Source organism: Electrophorus electricus, chromosome 17 (assembly GCF_041902795.1).
Source record: "Electrophorus electricus isolate QZ-2024a chromosome 17, ASM4190279v1, whole genome shotgun sequence".
Taxonomy (NCBI): Eukaryota; Metazoa; Chordata; class Actinopteri; order Gymnotiformes; family Gymnotidae; genus Electrophorus; species Electrophorus electricus.
The window spans coordinates 18,421,005-18,441,589 of record NC_137513.1 but is presented as its reverse complement, the minus strand read 5'-3'; the positions used below and the strand labels follow the sequence as shown (position 1 = coordinate 18,441,589).

At 43.2% G+C, this 20,585-nt stretch overlaps 1 protein-coding gene across 12 annotated transcripts in view; it reads left to right on the top strand.

The window, feature by feature from the left end:
- tenm4 (teneurin transmembrane protein 4) overlaps positions 1 to 10,623 on the top strand; it is a 170,322-nt gene extending 159,699 nt beyond the window's left edge. For all 12 annotated transcript variants that reach the window (XM_081699661.1, XM_035534072.2, XM_035534067.2 and 9 more), the window contains 3 exons: positions 662 to 2,276; positions 4,072 to 4,214; positions 7,214 to 10,623. In XM_081699661.1, coding sequence (XP_081555787.1) covers positions 662 to 2,276; positions 4,072 to 4,214; positions 7,214 to 7,972 — 2,517 coding nt within the window. In that variant the 3' untranslated portion in view covers positions 7,973 to 10,623. The remainder of the gene's footprint in view (positions 1 to 661; positions 2,277 to 4,071; positions 4,215 to 7,213) is intronic.
- The last annotated feature ends 9,962 nt before the right edge of the window (positions 10,624 to 20,585 follow it).

The window sequence follows — 20,585 nt, the reverse complement described above, 5'->3', positions numbered from 1 at the left end:
CTGTTAACAATGTTAGAATGCTTATACTCCTTCTGTGGTAAGACTTGAAGAAAAACCTTCCACACATTTATCTCCAAAGCAACTCACAGTTAACATAACTTGAGTAATTGAAGATCTTGCCCAGGGACCCAACAGTGGCAACTTGGCAGTGGTGGGACTTGAACTGCCAGCCTTCAGATTATTAGTCAAGGACCTTAACCACTGAGCTACCACAACCCCTTAGATTCATTTAGGTGAATGTCCCTAATACAGCTGCTTTGATGGGGTGTTTTAAGTGAAAATGAAAAAATATACACTCCAGGACATTGACCCCTCAACCTCCATATTAGCTACATTGTGCTGTTACAGGGTCAGAGGGCGGCATTGCCAAGGGATTCATTACCTTTTAATGAGAAATTTTGGCCTGTGTTGCACTTTACTGTCAAGTAATTTATAAATTTTATACCCCCTGAAGTGAGTGTGTGACAGCCCATGGTTTGTTGTGCAGTTAGTCATGTGGTGTAATGGGACTCTTGGGCTTGTTTTGACCTTCATTTTCATTGGGTAGAGAACTTAACATTTAACACTTTAACAATTGCAGGCAGTTTTCCGAAATGTTCTGCATTTGACCATGCTTCCCTGACTAAAGCACAGTGTCATTTCCTCATTCTTCTCCTGGCAGTCCATGGTGCTGATGCTATACAGCCAGCGGCAGTACATCTTTGAGTTTGACAAGAATGACCGCCTCTCATCTGTCACCATGCCCAATGTGGCCCGGCATACCCTGGAGACCACACGCTCCATTGGTTACTATAGAAACACATACCAACCCCCTGAGGGCAATGCCACCATGCTGCAGGACTACAGTGAAGATGGCCTGCTTCTGCAGACTCTCTACCAGAGCACAGGACGCAGGGTAATTTATAAATACGGCAAGCTCTCCCGCCTGCTTGAGATTCTGTACGACACCACACACGTCACTTTCTCGTACGACGAGGCAGCCGGCATACTGAAGACAGTAGCCCTGCAGAGTGAGGGCTTCACCTGCACCATCCGGTACCGGCAGATCGGCCCACTCATTGACAGGCAGATCTTTCGCTTCAGCGAGGAAGGGATGGTCAACGCCCGCTTCGACTACAACTATGACAATAGCTTCCGGGTCACCAGCATGCAGGCCGTCATTAACGAGACACCATTGCCTATCGACCTGTACCGCTATGACGACGTATCCGGCAAGACGGAGCAGTTTGGCAAGTTTGGGGTCATCTACTATGACATCAACCAGATCCTAACAACTGCTGTCATGACCCACACAAAACACTTTGACGCCTACGGCCGTGTGAAGGAGGTACAATATGAGATCTTCCGTTCGCTCATGTACTGGATGATGGTTCAGTATGACAGCATGGGCCGAGTGATAGCCAAGGAGTTGAAGGTGGGTCCTTATGCTAACACCACACGGTACACGTACGAGTACGACGCCGACAGCCAGCTCCAGGTGGTGTCCATGAACGATAAGCCCTTATGGCGCTACAGCTATGACCTGAATGGCAACTTGCACCTCCTGAGCCGAGGCAGCAGTGCCCGGCTCACGCCACTACGCTACGATGTCCGGGACCGCATCACACGACTAGGAGATGTTCAGTACAGGCTGGATGAAGATGGCTTCCTCAGACAAAGAGGCAACGACTTCTTTGAGTACAATTCTGCCGGCCTGCTAGTCCGAGCCTACAGTAAGGTGGGCGGGTGGAGCGTGGCGTACCGCTACGACGGCCTTGGACGCAGGGTGTCCAGCCGGAGCAGTCCTGGTCACCATCTGCAGTTCTTCTACGCCGACCTCTCTAGCCCCACCAGAGTCACCCACATGTACAACCACTCCAGCTCTGAGATCACCTCCCTCTACTATGACCTGCAGGGCCACCTGTTTGCCATGGAGCTGAGCAGTGGGGATGAGTTCTATGTGGCCTGTGACAATATCGGCACACCGCTGGCTGTGTTCAGTGGTTCAGGCCTCATGATTAAACAGATTCTTCATACAGCCTTTGGGGAGGTCTACCAGGACTCCAACCCCAGCTTCCAACTGGTGGTGGGCTACCAGGGTGGCCTCTATGAACCCCTCACAAAGCTGGTACACATGGGCCGCAGGGACTACGACGTCCTGGCTGGCCGCTGGACCACTCCTGACCACGACATCTGGAAACAACTGAACAGTAACAACATTGTGCCTTTCAACCTCTACATGTTCAAGAACAACAACCCCCTGAGCAACAGTCAAGAGACTAAGTGCTACATGACAGGTGAGTGGATATTCACCTACTTTCACTTTGGATTTGCTGTTGACATCTTTTTGTTTGCTTCTTGATTTTATTTGATTATTTATTACAGGCCTTTTAGTTTTAAAACCTCCTAATGCCTTAATTGAAACAAACAACTGAACAAACAAACAGTCAAATATATATTTGCAAATTAAAGCTACTTAATGACTACAATAAGGAAGACAAAACCACAAACAATAAATGATGGAACAGGAATGATGGAACACTGTGTATGAACTTTTAACTTTACAGTTTTTAGCCTTCCTTCAAGAAGAAGGGTAGTTATTTTTCAGGGTGGTTGCTTTTCAGGGGTTTATTTTTCAGGGTGGTTGTTTTTAAGGGTGGTTGTTTTTCAGGCTGTTGTTTTTCAGGGTGGCTGTTTTTAAGGGTGTTGTCCAGGTCTCAATGTCTGCTGTCTTGTATTCAATGAGTTCCCTGGGAACTGGGGTGGGTTCAGGTTCTGGTTCGGGTTCAGGTTAAAACCCTAACTCTTACCGCCGTATTCAAAGCCCATCAAATATTGCAAGATGCATGTTTGTTGTCTCAGTACATGACAAAGGTAAACAGCAGCGTGCACAGTGGGGACCATGGCAGCCACAACCAGGGACTCTTAAATCAGCTTCTCTTTGCTTGGAAACAGTTTTATTGGAAGAAGACAAAATATATTCAGCCTGTGTGAGGTGTGGGCCAGTGGTGTAAACAACCTGATTCTGGCTGAAATGAAAGTCTTAAGTTTATGTCCTTCTGCCACAGGGAAGTGAATGACTAAGAACAGTGACCATGAGTAACTTGGCTCATATTGGAACATGGCCCTGAGCTTTTCCTTCTCTTTAGTGCTTTTGTTTAAATTGTATGTTAAAAATGTGGATATGTGGAAAGAATATTAAACCAGTGTGTATGTCTCTCACTTGGTTTAACCCTCCCACTCTGTGTGTGCTGTGTGTTGCATACTAGCACATTTAGCGCTCAGCTAGCCACGAAACCTGAAACTATATCATTAAAAGTGGTGCAGAAGAGGGAATGCTAAAAGGACTCTTGTATATTTGGGTACACAAGAGCAGGTTCTAATCTTCAGCCTGATTGATAGTGTTGATATTCCATTGTAGCCTTTGATTCATGTGAGGCCGTTCCCTTATTCTTTCCCAGTCTTTATTAAGGAGACTTATCACGAGACCTACAAGAATAAAGCTACACTCTGCCTTGTATTGTTATAGCAGTGATTTTATTGTCCATGACAAATGTATTTGATGGAGTGGGAGAAATCACGAAAAAGTCCATTTGATTCTGGTCAAGGTTCATTCTCATTCTGTCTTACAATTTGAAAGCGTTTGTGACCTTTGTAAACAAATCTAAATAAACAATTTTCTGTTAATGGAAATGGTGAGACTTTCATCTCAGGAGAAAGAATAAAATGTCTACTGCAATTGAGCACAGGCTGTGAGCCAGACCTGAAATGTCACGTGACTTTCTGAGGTAGTTGATGAAAGTTTGATGAGTTCAGTTTGCCTGAATTGTCATCTTTGTTTAGAAATGCTGGAGCCTCTGCAGTATTAATCATATTTATATTGGTGTCACAAACTAGTCAAGTTTTTATTGTCGTGTGTGAAGAGAGCTCATGTTATAGAGGGAGTCACCTGAAGTGTATCTGCATAGTTTTATGGCTCATGCTCTGTGGTGCAGGCAGACCATGTAGACGTCCCCAGTCTGGAGAGATTACCGGAGAGTCAGTGGCCGTACAGCCTCTACACTCACTGTCCTTTCTGTTCTGCTGTTGCAGATGTGAACAGCTGGTTGGTCACATTTGGTTTTCAGCTGTACAATGTTATTCCTGGCTATCGCAAACCAGTCACAGACGCCATGGAGCCGTCTTATGAGCTCATCCACACCCAGATGAAGACACAAGGCTGGGACAGCACTAAGGTAAGAAGGCATTCTCAAACAGCTCGTCTCACCTCGTCCTTCAGATTCCTCTCCAAACTTTAATCACAGTAACTTCACCCTTCAGCCCAGTTCAGAGGTGAACGTATCCGCCCTCGTCTCCTGATCCAGCACAGGCAACTAGGTCAAAATAAAGAGCTCCCGTAATAGTGCTGCCATTAGGGAAATTCACTGCACATTTCCTCCACCGCTGGCCATCGACCTCAGCTCAGTCGTACAGACCTTCCCCCTCACTTCTGCTCTCTCATCTCCTCCTCTCCCTCTCTCCTTCATTCTCCCTCTCTCCTTCTCTTTCTCTCTCAGGTACTCAGGTGCGTATCAGCCCTTGGTGTCTTCTTTAAGGCACCTAGATAATATAGAAGCTGCTTTTGCTATCTCCACGAGTCAGGTTGCTGTGAGAGTGGCGCTGACCAGCCAAACACATCCTGCAGGCCTTTACTGCAGTGGGGCCCCTAGTAAGGAGAGTCATGCTGAATGAAGTTTCTGCTGCTCTGGTTGAAGGGGAAATGCGAACAGCAAGTAGGGGGAAACATTTCCACTGCTGACAAAAAGGCTTTTATTTAGTCTGTCAGAAACTTGAAGTGGAACAGCCATAAGCCATCTCCTATGGATGCACCAAAACAGTCAGCTGATTGACGGCACAAGTATGCAGGTTTCAGTTATGAGAGCTTTAATGTGTTGCAGTGCAACTGTTTGAATCAGCCTGATCACATTGTGAGGGATCTCACTCATTTAAGGAGGAAAAATCAAAATATCCAAAAAGGGGCTTTGAAACCTTGGATGATCCAGATCCTTTAAACCAACAGAGACATTGTTGTATTTTGTTGGTTTTATGAACTCTATTAAAGGCCTTACAGACTCTGGGAGCCATTTTTTCCTTCTCAGTTGCTCAGTGTTTTAAATCTGACTTTACCCTAAATCTCTTCTCCAAAACATTCTTTAGCATTTAAAGAATCACAGACACACAGATTTTTCCCAGAGTGTGTCCAAACATATGCAGACATTTTTTGTCAGCATGCAGTTATTAAGTGGGTTGGGTTTATCCTTAAAGTGTTAGCAGACAGAGGAACTGGGAGCAGTTAAATAATCTTGTGGCTGTAATGATTTCAGAGGGTTACATATGACAAACGTGATCACATTAGGACTTGCTAAAAGTTGAAAATAACATGCTGAAGGTGTGTCAGATCTATGGGTTCTGCTCCTCTGGGCACCATGGATCTATGTGGTCAAGGATGTTTAAATGAGCCCCTGTCTCCCTGATACAACTCCTCCCGTTGCTCCTTGAAATCGTCCCTACTCTGGGATGTACTCCTGGGCCACTATCATACCTCATGAGAGAGGAGAGACACCCTTAATACCTCATGAGAGAGGAGGGAGACCCTTAATACCTCATCAGAGAGGAGGGACACCCTTAATACCTCATGAGAGAGGAAGGACACCCTTAATAGCTCATGAGAGAGGAGGGAGACCCTTAATACCTCATCAGAGAGGAGGGACAATCTTAATACTTCATGAGAGAGGAGGGACACCCTTAATACCTCATGAGAGAGGAGGGACACCCTTAATACCTCATGAGAGAGGAGGGACACCCTTAATACCTCATAAGAGAGGAGGGACACCCTTAATACCTCATGAGAGAGGAGGGACACCCTTAATTCAGTTCTGGGATCATCTTCTGATTTTCTTTTTTTATCCACTATTTCATGTCCTCTGCCTCTAAAGTCAACCCTTTTCTCTGTACTCTTCTAAAGTGTGTCAGGTACTGGGTGACTCAGCATGAAGGGCTCATGGGTTTGTAGCGTAGCCACATGGTTATCCATTAATCAGCACAGCCACACCCACAGCTATTATTTCCCTTTTTATTGGGAGGAAGTAAATGATTGTAATTGCTGCCCAAATTGCTTTTTGGCTGTATAATGGTGGCATCATTTATGGGCTTTCAAAGCAGCTGCATTAAAGAAATTGCCTCTGCAGCCCTGATCCTGTTCTTAGAGTCTAGAGTAGGTGGTTTGTTCTACACTCGCTCTATTCTTAGAGTCTGGAGTAGGTGGTTTGTTCTACACTTGCTCTATTCTTAGTCTGGAGTAGGTGGTTTGTTCTACACTCGCTCTATTCTTAGAGTCTGGAGTAGGTGGTTTGTTCTACACTCACTCTGTTCTTAGAGTCTGGAGTAGGTGGTTTGTTCTACACTCGCTCTATTCTTATGAGGGTCTGGAGTAGGTGGTCTGTAAGTAAGCCAGTCTTGTCTGTAACTTCAGGTGAATACACCTGGTGTAAATTGGTCTTGCATGACAAGAACGTAGAGACATTGGGTAAATTCAGTTTGAGTTATCTTAGATATTCTGGATTTGAGTTAGCATAGATACATTAGACTTGAGTTAGCTTGGGTAAAATAGATTTGAGTAAGTTTAGGTAAAATAAGTTTAAGATATCTCAGATAATCTCAAGACTACCATGAATTCCACCAGCCAGGTCAGTAGTAAATGGCACACACCTGGCTAATCTACTGGTGTACCCCCACCGATGGTGTTCATGTTAATTTGTATTTACATTTACAGCATTTTGCAAACGGCTTTGGCCATAGACACCAAGTAGGGTCAGTGTTAATACTATCAGGGTCAGTGTTAATACTATCAGGGTCAGTGTTAATACTATCAGGCTAAAGTGGTGTTTCTCATTTTCTCTTGTTTCTTTTTTTCTGATGTGTGTGTGTGTGTGTGTGTGTGTGGGCATGTTTGTACATGTGTGTATGTGTGTGTGTGTGTGCTTGTGGGCATGTTTGTACGTGTGTGTGTGCGTGCATGTGTATGTGTGTGTGTGTGTGTGTGTGTGTGTGTGTATGTGTGTGTGTGTGTGGGCATGTTTGTACATGTGTGTATGTGTGTGTGTGTGTGCTTGTGGGCATGTTTGTACGTGTGTGCGTGCATGTGTGTGTGCGTGCATGTGCGTGTGCGCGTGTGTGTGTGTGTGTGTGTGTGCAGTCTGTGCTGGGTGTGCAGTGTGAGGTTCAGAGGCAGCTGCAGGCCTTTGTGCGGCTGGAACACTTCCAGCAGATCTACGGGGCAAGCTCCGATGGCTGCGTGCAGTCTCCGCTCCGCACAGCATTCGCCTCTGGACCCTCACTCTTCAGCAAGGGTGTCAAACTTGCCGTGCGAGGAGGTCGCGTGAGTGCCGACATCATCAGCCTGGCCAGCGAGGACGGCCGGCGGCTGGCCGCTGTGCTGAACCAGGCTGTATACCTCCATGACCTGCACTTCACCGTCAATGGTCTGGACACCCACTACTTTGTGAAAGCAGGCCCAGTAGAGGGAGATCTGGCCCTGCTAGGCATGACGGTGGGGCGGCGCACGCTCGAGACAGGCGTGAACGTAACCGTGGCGCAGGTGAACGCTGTGCTGGGCGGGCGCACGCGCCGCATCACGGATGTCTTGCTGGAGCATGGCGCTCTGAGCCTGAACGTGCGCTACGGTAGCAGCACCGAGGAGGAGAGGGCCCGCGTGCTGGAGCTGGCTCGCCAGCGTGCGCTGGCTGCCGCCTGGGCACGTGAGCAGCAGCGGGTGCGGCGCGGCGAGGAAGGGTCGCGGGCGTGGACCGACAGCGAGAGGCAGCAGCTGCTGGTCTCGGGCCGGGTGCAGGGCTACGAGGGCTACGCCACGGTGTCTGCCGACCAGGTCCCCGAGCTGGCCGACAGCCTCAGCAACATCCACTTCCTGCGACAGAGTGAGATGGGCCGCAGGTGACACGTCCAAGCTGAACTCCGCTGACCGCAGCGTCCAGGATCCAGGATCCCACATCCAGGATCCAGCGACCAGCATCCAGGATCCAGGACTACTTGCCAAAGACAAAATTGCTTATGTGACCACTGTTGATTTTTTGTTTTCTTCTTTAGACTTTTTTTACATGATGGTAAGCAGTTGTGCTGCATTAACATCTGAGAGCTGTTTTTCTTTTGGAGCTTTTTCCTCGCTGAGTGTCTGGTGGAGGGATGTTCAGCTCCACCTCAGCTCCACCTCCCTGTCTGCACATCTGCTCAGAGGAGCCCTGGATCGCTTCGTGGTGATCACGCTGGCGTTCAGCTACACCTCCTCCTGCCTTTGTCCCTCGCCACAGCCAAGGAGAGAGTTTTTTAATCACTTCTTTTTATACTTGAAAGTCTGACAACACTCACAAGCGTACAGGGGAGTCTAAGCCCACCCCTCTGAATGGCCCCAACTGGCCCCTTTTCATGCCTATCCTGTCATTTGACATTTTAACACTGGTTGACTGCCTAATATTTGTTTAATATCTAAATATGACCAAATAGATAAAAAGGAAAGTATAATCAAAGCGGGCATACTCACAGACAAAAATGTGAACAAAACTTTAATGAGACATTTGTCTAAAATATTGACAAAACTGATAAGTTGCCTGTGGTCTGTCAAGATTTTAATGAAAATTAAGATGACACTGAGAACAGAGTGGAATTAAGGTTTCTGTATTAAAATAAATATTTTACTAAAATAGTTCAAACACACTCCAAATTTACTTCATAGCTGCATCTATAAAAGAACAGTATAGCTAATGTGAATACGTTACTAATGTGAACTGTTGTCCCCTTTTATTGCTGACTGTTGTATTTGAGCAGAACCCAGTGTTTCGAAACATGTTATTAAGTGTATATATATATATATATATATATATATATATATATATATATATATATATATATATATATGTATGTATGTATGTTTGAGAATGTCAAATGGTTCAATTAATTGTTTGGTTTTACTGTTAACAAAAAGAAAGTTTTTAATATGCTAACCCTTTCCTTTTAAGGATAACACTATTTAATTTCGTAACCTGATTTTTTTAGGCAATATTCTTACTCATATGTTTGCTTTGTGCAACAGACATGGATGCGTAATAAAACAAACAGCACATTACTGAGCACCGCCCTCAGGTGGGGTCATTACCGAAACCTGCCCTCAGACAGGGTCATTACTGAAACCTGCCCCCAGATGTACCCATCACTGAAACCTGCCGTCAGACGGTGTCATTACTGAAACCTACCCTCAGATGGGGTCATTACTGAAACCTGCCCCCAGATGTACCCATCACTGAAACCTGCCGTCAGACGGGGTCATTACTGAAACCTACCCTCAGATGGGGTCATTACTGAAACCTGCCCCCAGATGTACCCATCACTGAAACCTGCCGTCAGACGGGGTCATTACTGAAACCTAACCTCAGATGGGGTCATTACTGAAACCTGCCCCCAGATGTACCCATCACTGAAACCTGCCGTCAGATGGGGTCATTACTGAAACCTGCCCTCAGACGAGGTCATTACTGAACCCTGCCCTCAGGAGGGGCTATTACTGAACCCTGCCCTCAGATGGGGTCATTACTGATATTTGTCCTTTGATGGGGTCATTACTGAAACCTGCCCTCAGAAGGGGCCATTCCCTTTGACAGACATGCTGAAGCATGTTGTGGCCTAAGCATGGTAAACTGAACTAAGGGCAGAGTCAAAGCCCAGAGGGACCCCTGAGCATAGGGCCCCCACTGCCCGAGGGGCGATATGGCCAGTGCGTGTGGGATCCTGGGATCCAGTCTGGCAGACTCCTGTCTGTATGTGACGTGCTGCTTCCTTCGTGTCTTTAACTCACCTCCACATCATGTCCATTAGAGCTCCTTTCTGGTTTTAAAATGCCTCAGTTAGAACAAAATGGTGTTAATGTGTTAACATTATGTCTTGCTGACCCCTTCATATGAGGTCCTACTGACCCCCTCATATCAGATCCTGCTGACCCCCTCATTTGAGTGGACAGCAGGTCATCCTGAGTCCATCATCATCGTGTGTGTGATGGGGACGTGTTAGGAGATGAGTAGTTAGTGATTACGTGTTTCCACCTGTAATGCTGTCTGCATTGTTTTATTTGGATGTCAGTTGGCTGTTGGACAATGACACTACATCAGACAATATCGCTGTATTTAAAAAAACTGAATGAAAGAAAAAACGTGACTGCACTGGCAACTGCGTTGTGAAGCTGTAATTATTTTCTAAAGTTTTGGACTCAGTTGATTTTTTTTTTCTCAACACTGTGTTTCTAACGCTGTAAATAAGAGAAGACAAATGAGCTGTAAATAAAAGTCAAATGTAGAAGACACCTTGTAGAGCTACAGCAGGCTGTCTGTGTAGTCTGTAGCTACAGCAGGCTGTCTGTGTAGTCTGTAGCTACAGCAGGCTGTCTGTGTGACTAGCTACAGCAGGCTGTCTGTGTAGTCTGTAGCTACAGCAGGCTGTCTGTGTGACTAGCTACAGCAGGCTGTCTGTGTAGTCTGTAGCTACAGCAGGCTGTCTGTGTAGTCTATAGGCAAAGAGGAAAAAATAAAGAATATTTTGTGTTTACATTTAGTTAATGTCACAGTAACTTTAATCATAAATCATAATATACATTTTAAATATAACCCAGGGAAAGAGTGCTGTTCTGTGTAGCTGTATACTATAGTTGGAAAGCGCACCATGCTACTGTCTGTTTCACATATGCTCAGAGGAATGCTCACTTATTGGAAAGTATCATATACCTTTTACTTTATACTTCAGTTTGCAGTCTCACTGCAGTGTGTAATTTTATCTCCTTGAATTACAACAAATGAACAACACAACCATAGTATTTACGCCAGTCCAGGGCAATATTCACCACAATTATAAATCACCTTAATAATTCACCTTCTGTGTATAGGGGTTTCTTTAAGCATGATGTCCTGCTAGTCCTACTATGTCAGTAAACATCACCCTTCATTTTATGTGAAGCTGCTTTTGGCTTTTGGCTTATAGCCACTGTTTAGTGGCTCTACTAAAAGATTCCTAGTGGAGGACTAATGCATGTGATATAAGACGTGGGGGAGGGGGGGTGTATGTGAAAGACAGAGGGAGAAATAAAGAGGGGATTCCCCCATAGGAAACGGTAAATGCTCCTTCAGTTGTGTAAATGCAGATAATAGCAGATAGGTTCTCCTTCTGGTTCTCCACAGCTTCTCCACAGGATCAAAGCTGGTTTTCTCTTCTACAGAAAGGTGAGGTCATTTTAAAGTGAGCCCTGAACTCACAGTGTGCATGGAGGAAGGAGCTGAGCATGTTTTACATCACATCCTGTGTCAGTTTCCTGCAAAGGTTTCTGAGAAAACTAATCCCTTTACTGACAGATTTGGTATAAAGTGGATTTGACACCTACACCTACGTTGTGATTAGTTTCAGTTCTGCACAGATGATTGTGATGTCTAAGAAGAGAAGTCATGTGCCAAGTACTGGAAAAGTAAAACGTAGCTAGCAGTGTTATGCAACATAATGTGGTATTAGCCATATATAATTCACATTATTTGCCAAATACAATCTACTTACAGGGAAAGTATTGTAGCGTCGGCATGGAAGAAGAGTAAGAGATGACATTTCTGCTCAAGGTAAATCTGTTAATCAGAATAGTCTTTAAAACACTCCAATAGACAAGCAGAAAGAAATACTAGAACAGGGGAGCTGGGGGGATAGTTCACTAACACCACAATCAGAGTAGACACTCCTATCAGACACACAACATGATGACAGTAGACACCTAGCACACTAATTAAACTAAAAAAGACAACTAAACCAAGCGCATATACACAAGTCAGCTATTTAAAACATAAAATAAAGTCTGCAGAGAGAAGCAGGGCATTCTGGGAGTCCTTGCTGTACTTTTTGCTCTACTGATTAGCCCACTCTTTAAATCCAGTGGCAGATGCCACAGAATTACTGATAATTACATGATTAATGATACACTATTAATGAAAATTGGTGAGCAAAAAAACCTTGTGATTTGATATGAAATTCAAAATGACTGACAATTACTTTAAATCTTGGGGTCTACAACCGGCCACCATAAGCAGGTTAGGTGTTAGGCTTAGGGGTTTGGGCTAACCCCAACACCTAGCAGGATTTTAAAGTAATCCTGGAGGTGAGTGTAACTTAGAAGAACGTCACAGTCCATTCTGTTTCCCTCATCTTTTCAGCTACCGATTTATTTTTTTGAAGAGTTGTGTTGAGAAAACGCTGACAAGAAGTGATTTTTAATAACATGGCTGAATGTTATTATTTATGTCATCCAATATTTTAGTTTATTTAGTTCAGATGAAATGTTCATGTTTGTTGTGACAACAGACTCCTCATTCATTAAATACAATTAAATCTTTCCACACCACACTACTTGCCTTTCATCTGGACATGTAAATAAATGGAGCATGAACTAGAAAAAACAGGAATATTAAGACCTTTTTCTAGAACCATCTAAATATTAAATGCTTATCAACTGATCTGTGGTGCCTCTTCTACCTTCATATTAATCCTGATCATTTTTCCATGTTGTTATTTAACAAGCATGGATGCTTAAAGAGTTTCACTATTATGAAACACTTTTAGATGTAAATATGTCTGGCCAGTGATGATGAAAGTTGGAGGCACTTAATCTTTGGATCTGAGCAGCTGGTCATCACAAATCAGCAGCTAAATACCGGCAAACAGACAGCTTCTTTAACATTTAGAGGCTTGGAGGTGAGGAGGCAAATTTGCAGGAGGTGGAGGTGATCCTGTTCCATGGAGTATTGCAGCTATGATTGTAATGCCATGCTGCATTTATCTCATGGTAGAGCCCCAAGAAACTTCAACAATGGCATCAATAGGAAAGACATAACAGAGGGCCGTTCACTACAGAGGCTGCCTTCACACATTCCTTCAGGCTGACAGCCAATGCTTAGATATTACTCCTAGAGAGTAGAACTAGTGTCAGACCTAAACACTGGGAAACACATGATAGTATCCATGAACCTGGTTCACTTGAAACAGGCCACATTTGTAACTACACTACTGGCTGGAAGAAAGATAATCTGGCAGTAGTCTTGGTGACAACTTTGGAGGGAGAGTTTCGCTCCTCTACTAATTGTGTAACATTCCTAGCACAAACAAGTGCAGTTTAACTGAGAACAAGGGTAGTCCTTAAACATAGTCCAAATGTACACTTGAAGGAAAAAAATCCAGAAGAGCAGTCAATGAGGTAACAGGGAACAGGTAAAGAAGGTAACGGCATAGGCAGAAATCCAATAAACCAAGAGAAAACACACAATGACAACTACGGCTGAGGAACGTAACTCAGGGGACCCTGACAAATCAATGGGAGGCCCTCCCAACCCTAAACCCCACAAGAAAGCCAAGAACTTAAACGTTCCTGAAGATACCACTTTTTTTTATATGAATGCCATTTCCACATGATTTGTGTAAACTGGAGTGTAGAGTTTTTAGCCTGGCAGTGAGTCTGGGGATCCCAGGAAGGCTTGTGTTTCTCCCCGTGTGATACATTTTACATTTATTTATGGCACACAGGGGTGGAAGGCCCTGGGGCATTGAGCAACCAGTAAAGGTCACATTTGTCCTCTGCAGAGATGTTTAGTTGTCAGGGTTAAAATAAGTCACATGCATTTTTCATAAGCTTTGGCTGCTGCAGAGAACTTGGCAGGAGGCCAAATTGAAAATATATAAAACAAAGTATTTTCTGCATGGATTAATATTGCCATTCATTATTTTTGACATCTTTTTTGAGGGAGCTAGTTTTCATGGGGGTCACCATTTACGATCAAGAACACATTACACTGATATAATACGTGGTATGCATCACTATGTTTAACATTCAACCAAAGTGATGTGACCTAGTTACTGGAGCAGGCAGGCTCAAAGCCATAGCGCATTTCTAAAACTCAGCATATCTGATTAAAATATAACTATGGATACATTTCACATTTGCATATTTGGTTCAGAAGTAGTACGCACTATAAGTCTACATTAAGTCCAGTATTTTTATGTAGCCGAAAATGTGAGAGACTGATGATGTCAGGGTTCAGTGAACAGACACAGAGTCATTTACAGGAAAACAGACAGTTTTAATAGATAAAGGGATAATCCAATGATGTAGTGACAATACAGGCAGAGGTCAAACTCCAGGTAGCAGATGATAAATACACAAGAACCACAGTAGGGACAGGCAAGCAGGAGAGCAAAAACCAGGAGAAAGCCAAAGACAACCACAAATAACAATGATAACAGCTCAGAAACAGATGACTAAGCAAACAAGACTTCATATAGACTAACTGAACAGAACAGCTTATATAGGGAAACACTAGGAGGGAAAACCAGACACAGGTGAAACTAATAATCAGGGGCCTGGGCAGAAACAGGAGGCTTGTGGGTAGTGTAGTCCTTGGTAGGCTGGGTTTGAGTAGAAGCCATGAAAGTACCATGACAGTAAGGATTTCGAGAGGGCAGGCAATGCTGAATGGCCTCGACAACCTCTGGGACAAGTAGCAATTCAATCAGGATGTACATGATGGAATTCCAGTAGCATGGAATACAATACACGAATACATCCCTCCTTGGAACCCAACAATGCTGCTTGGGTTCAAGCCCCTCCCAAACTATAAGGTCCAGGACCTCATTTCTCCTTCGCCTAGAGTCTAGAACCTCACAAAGGGCATGTAGGGGAGCCTTCTATCACTAAAGGAGGGGAGGGGGGGCATTCTTTGCAGTCAGGTTAGTCAGAGGTGCTGGAACATACGGCTTTAGGAGAGATACACAAAAAGACTGAGGTATACAATACGTACTGGTTAGTTTCAGCCAGTAAGTTACATCATTAATTTTTTTCTCCAATAAAAAGGACCCAGGTAGTAAGCCTTCAGCTTACTACTACTACCTGATCGAACTAGGTAGTAAGCCTTCAGCTTACTACTACCTTTAAGTTGTAGATCTCATGTAGATAGCCACACACTATCTCTGGGTAGATATGCGGGGTCTGATGGCTTGTTGGATGTGTTAATGTGCATTCTCCATGACATGCTCACTATTCTTCATCCACTCATGCACTGCGTGTGATGACATGGGCTCTGTGTTCCAGGGAACAAACAGGGGTTGGTATCCTAATTTACACTGAAAGGGTGTAAGGCCAGTAGCAGAATGCACAATGGAATTCTGGGCCATATCTGCCCAGATCAAATACAGAGACCAGTGTTATGTTGGTCTCTGCAGCGCATAAAATCTTTCCCACTTCAAGGTTTACGTGTTCTACCTGACCTACCTGAGGTTAAGTTGACATTCACCCCAAGGTTCTCCATAAACACTTGTCTGAGAGGAAAATTGTGCACCCCTATCAAATAAGATGTCCTCGGGAATTCTGTAATTCCTAATCACCTGCTGGAATAAGATTTTAGCTGTTTCAAAAGCAGAAGAGAGAGAGCAAAAGCACAAACCGTACAACCTTAGAAAAATGGTCCTAATTGATTACAAAATCAATCAACAAGTGTGACCATGGTCCTTCTGCTATGGGAAGTACTCTTACCAGCTGGTAGTGTCCACGGGGTTTTAGACTGGGTGCAGTCAGAAGCAATGAAGGTGTGTATGTTTCTGTTTATGGTCTCCAACCAGTATCTGTGATATTAGCTGCTGAGTTTTGACTTCTCCAGGGTGGCCTGATGTCACTGATGAGTGAACCTCATTTTGTATTCCATGCTCCTGGCCAGAACGTGATCTGAAAGTTGTACAGATTGAAAAATAACGACATGTGAGCCTGGCAAGGGGTAAGATGTTTGGCTTGCTTGATGTGTTCTAAGTTCTTATGGTCAGTCAACACTACAAATGAGTGTTTAGTCTCCTCCAAACAATGTCTCCACTCCTCCAATGCCAACCTAACTGCCAGTAACTCCCATTTGCCCAAATAATAATTCTAATTCTTTCAGCAGGCAATAGATTGCATGATAAATAAGCAACCAAATGGAGCTTAGGGGCTTACCCATCCTTTCTGAGAGGATGGCTCCTACTCCTCCCTCCAAGGTGTCCACCTCAATAACAAAGGGTTCTTCAGGATCAAGCTTCTTTACTACTAGAGCCTCAGTAAGTCTTCCTCAGAGCCAGGGGAGCATGCCCAGCACAGGGGTTCTAGCGTAGTGATCAGCACCTTTCCCTTAGCAACGTAGTGACGGGTGAAGCAATTGCACTGAAATTGCATATGAAACTTCTGTTAAAAGTTTCTGATGGTCATTAGGAATCTGTGGGACTGGCCAATTAACCACTGCATCGGCCTTCTTGTTCTCTATAGTTACTCCAGTGTCGCTAATAATGTAACATAGAAAGGTCATCTTTTGAAGGTGGAAAGTACTCTTCCCCCCCCCACCCTTAACATACATCGTTCTCCATCAATGTCTGGAGGACCTGTGACTAAAATGCTCAGGAATCGAGGGGGATGCACCAGCATATCATCTACGTATATGACAATGAATCTTCCCACAACATGTCCCACAACACATTGTTGATAAAAGCTTGAAACACAGAAGCAGCATTGCTCAATGGCTAGAATTGGTATTAAAGTCTGTCTTCCACTCATCCCCATCCCTTATTCTGACTAGGTTGTAAGCGCTCCATAGATCTAGCTTGGTAAAAAACCTGGCTCCTCCACAGCAAAACAAGAAACCTGCTTTAAATTAAATAGCATCTCTCTGCTAGCCCTGCCCTCCAAGAGGTTATAATCTCTAGTTATTTCGCCATTGTCAGGCCATACCACATTTACTCATCCTGTGCTTTTCCACAAAACGATATAATCATAAGGAAATGCGAACAGTCTGTGCAGGGAGGCTGAAGGGCAAAATACAATGAGCATTGCAGCAAAAACCCTTTACAGCCTGCTGGATTTCCATCATGCTTGCCAGGTAAAGCCAGACAAAACGGAGAGACACAAGCAGTAGTTGGAGGGAGTGTGACAACACCTGGAATTCTCACCTTGCTGGATGTGAACGACGCCAGGCAATGTGTAAGCTCGGTTACTGAGGAAACTAGGGTCATAGTCCACTGTGTCTGAGTTCTTCAACCATGTTGCTTAGCAACTCCAGACGCTGGTGGTGCTAATGTAGCAGCTAGTCTTGGGCTGCTAGTGTCTGGTAACGATCCAGTACCTGCTGATTCCATATGTTGGTGAAGTCTTTTGTCAGGGTTTGCTGAACAGACACAGAGTCATGTGCAGGAAAACAGACAGTTTTAATAGATAAAGGGATAATCCAATGATGTAGTGACAATAGAGGCAGTGGTCAAACTCCAGGTAGCAGATGATAAATACACAAGAGCCACAGTAGGGACAGGCAACAGAGCAAAAACCAGGAGAACAGCCAAACAGTCCAAAAAAAACAAAAACAACAAAAGACAACAAAAACAACAACCAATGAAAAAGTATTATTTAAAAAAAAGACGACACAGACTAACTGAACAGAACAGCTTATATAAGGAAACAAGGAGCAAAAACCAGACATAGGTGAATCTAATAATCTGGGAAGAAACAGGAGGCTTCTGGGTAGTGTAATCCTTATATATATATATATATATATATATATATATATATATATATATATATATATATATATATATATGAAGAATCAGCCTTTGATTAAGAGGGAGCTGTGTTACAAATACACACGTGTGTATGGGGCATGTTGAGTTACAAACAAACACGTGTGTATGGGGGCGTTGTGTCACAAACACACACGTGTATGGGGGGTGTTGTATAACAAACACACATGTATGGGTCAGTTGCATTACAAACACATGCATATGGGGAGAGTTGTGTTACAAACACATGTATGGGGGGAGTAGTGTTACACACATGCATATGGGGAGAGTTGTGTTACAAACACATGTATGGGGGGAGTAGTGTTACACACATGCATATGGGTGTAATCTCAGGAGAAACATCCTTATTTAAATGTACACAGCTCAGGAGCACTGCTGCTTATGCAAAACAGAGATCGGAACAAGCAATTATCCTCCAATCCACATGGACACCCAATGACAGGCCCAATGAGGTTTAGCTCTCTCAGAAGACTCTCAGAAACCGGGGCACCAGGCCTCTGTCTCTGATGGATACTTTTTATTTTTATTAATGATTTTTATTTGTGCAAAAAATGAGAAGAACCCTTATTACAAAAAAATCTTTTGTAAAATATTTTACTGTATGCATATGAAAATATTATGTTGCTGTCATGGATGGAGAACGTGCAGACACAAAGGAGGAAGCAAAGAGGAGTCTCCAACTGAACTCTTTAATAAAATGAACAAAAACCAAACCAAACTGAACAAAAGAAGTCAATGCAACATCCATGACTGACAGTCAAATAAACACAACAGGCTTAAATATGGACAAACATAATGACATCATAAGAACCATGTGGTGTGGCCAGAACGGCAGACACATGAAACACAGGACAGAGACAAACAAAACCCACGTGCTCAGCCACCGGCATACGCCAGAGGCTACAGCAGACGTAGGGCACTATGACAGATGCATTTTAACATCATCACTGGACACGTTTTAACATTGTCACTGGACACATTTTAACATTATTGCTGGACATATTTTCCACAAAGCATCTGGATCAAATTCCTACTGATAAATAAATAATGTGAAATAAAAAAATAACTAATTATTAAAAAATTTACGCAGTTGTTTGACATATTTGAAAAGACAGAACAGGCTGGAATCTGCCTAGGTTTGGTTACCACATTTCTCTTACAAACAAACACATGTGCACAGAGGGTAGTTCTCAAAACAAGGCCTTATGGAGGGCCTAAATACTGTAATTTATAATGAGACTAATTAGTGAATGTTGTCTCCATAAACAGAAGTAATTACTCATGAATTTGTGTGGAAATGTCCACTGAGAGAGCAGCTGTTAAACATCTATCAAAGAAGAATGAGCCTCTGTGCAAATGTAAACTTCTAAAACTGCATCTGTACATCTGCAAGCATCTACTGATGAACAATATGAACATATCAATCTGAACAATCAGTCATAGGGTGTGTGATCAGTCATAGGGTTTGATCAGTCATAGGGTTTTATCAAATTATAGGCAAACCTTCTAAATTATGCTCAAGTGATATTTCTGTCTTAGATGGACTTTTGACGAATTTACTTTTTTATATTTTCTTTAAGTGATCACAACAATGAAAATAAACTTTATTTAGGCCTAACTAGTATGCTATTATAGACAACCTATCAAATCAATACTGAATGTGTCTTGTGCATTGATCTATAATTGTTTTTACTTTTGTTATTTTTTATTGATTAAAATCCTTGACTACAGTCATATATCTTGGATTTTAGATATACTGTGTTTTGTTTATTGGTAAGCCTTATTCTGTCCCAAGTTACAAGTTAATAGTTCAATGATTTAATTACTGAAAATAAAACTTGCAACTGAAGTTTGTGGGTATAGGTGATTCTGTAGACATGTCTAGTTTCTGAAGGGTTTGTCTAGCTGAGCTGAGGAAACTTTAAGCAATAACAATTCCTTAAAGATCAATAGTGAAAATGAGCCCTGTTACCTCTCCTCATTGTACTTGTGTAAAGTGAAGAGTTCCCATAGTTATAGTTTAACAAGGTCATGTCTGTGATTTCTGTCTTTCTTGAAAGTTGCATTCGATCATCTTGTCCTACAATGTACCAAGTTTGCAGTTACTGGTTGTGACGCATTTAGAGACTTTGCCATTGTAAGGTATTAGTAATATGCTGAGAAAATAATATATTAAATATCAGAAATGTGTCAATGAAGCAACAAATCTGCAATATGAGAACATATCCATTACTTGTTGCACTGACTCTAATTATAAACACTTTTCTCATCTCTATCTTCAAATTCACATGCATTTTCTGTTCTAAGACAAAAGGAATGCACCTGTGAAACTGTGTAGCTGAATTACTGACTGGAGTGACTATACTGCGTTGGGTCAACAGTGTGCCGGGCAGTAGATGGCATTAACTGCAGCCTATGGACACTCGCTGCCTTCAGTACCCATTAGAGTATATGGCTTCTCTGTGTGCAGCAGGAGGTACATACTGTTTTCACATTTTCCAGCCCTCAGGAGTAAAAGTTATTATTTCCACAACATAAAACCACTGCTTTTTTTCAACAGATGGAGGAATAGTCTAGAATATATTAAAACTAGATGAGGACAGCATGACAGTCCAGCACAGAGAAGCCTGTTTGGATTCAGCTGATTTTGAGACCTTTGTTGAGCTTCCAGTTGCATCACTCATCACATCACTCATCTACTGAAATTACATCACTCATCACCTCACTCATCACATCACTCATCTACTGAAATTACATCACTCATCACCTCACTCATCACATCACTCATCTACTGAAATTACATCACTCATCACCTCACTCATCACATCACCCATCTACTGAAATTACATCACTCATCACCTCACTCATCACATCACCCATCTACTGAAATTACATCACTCATCACC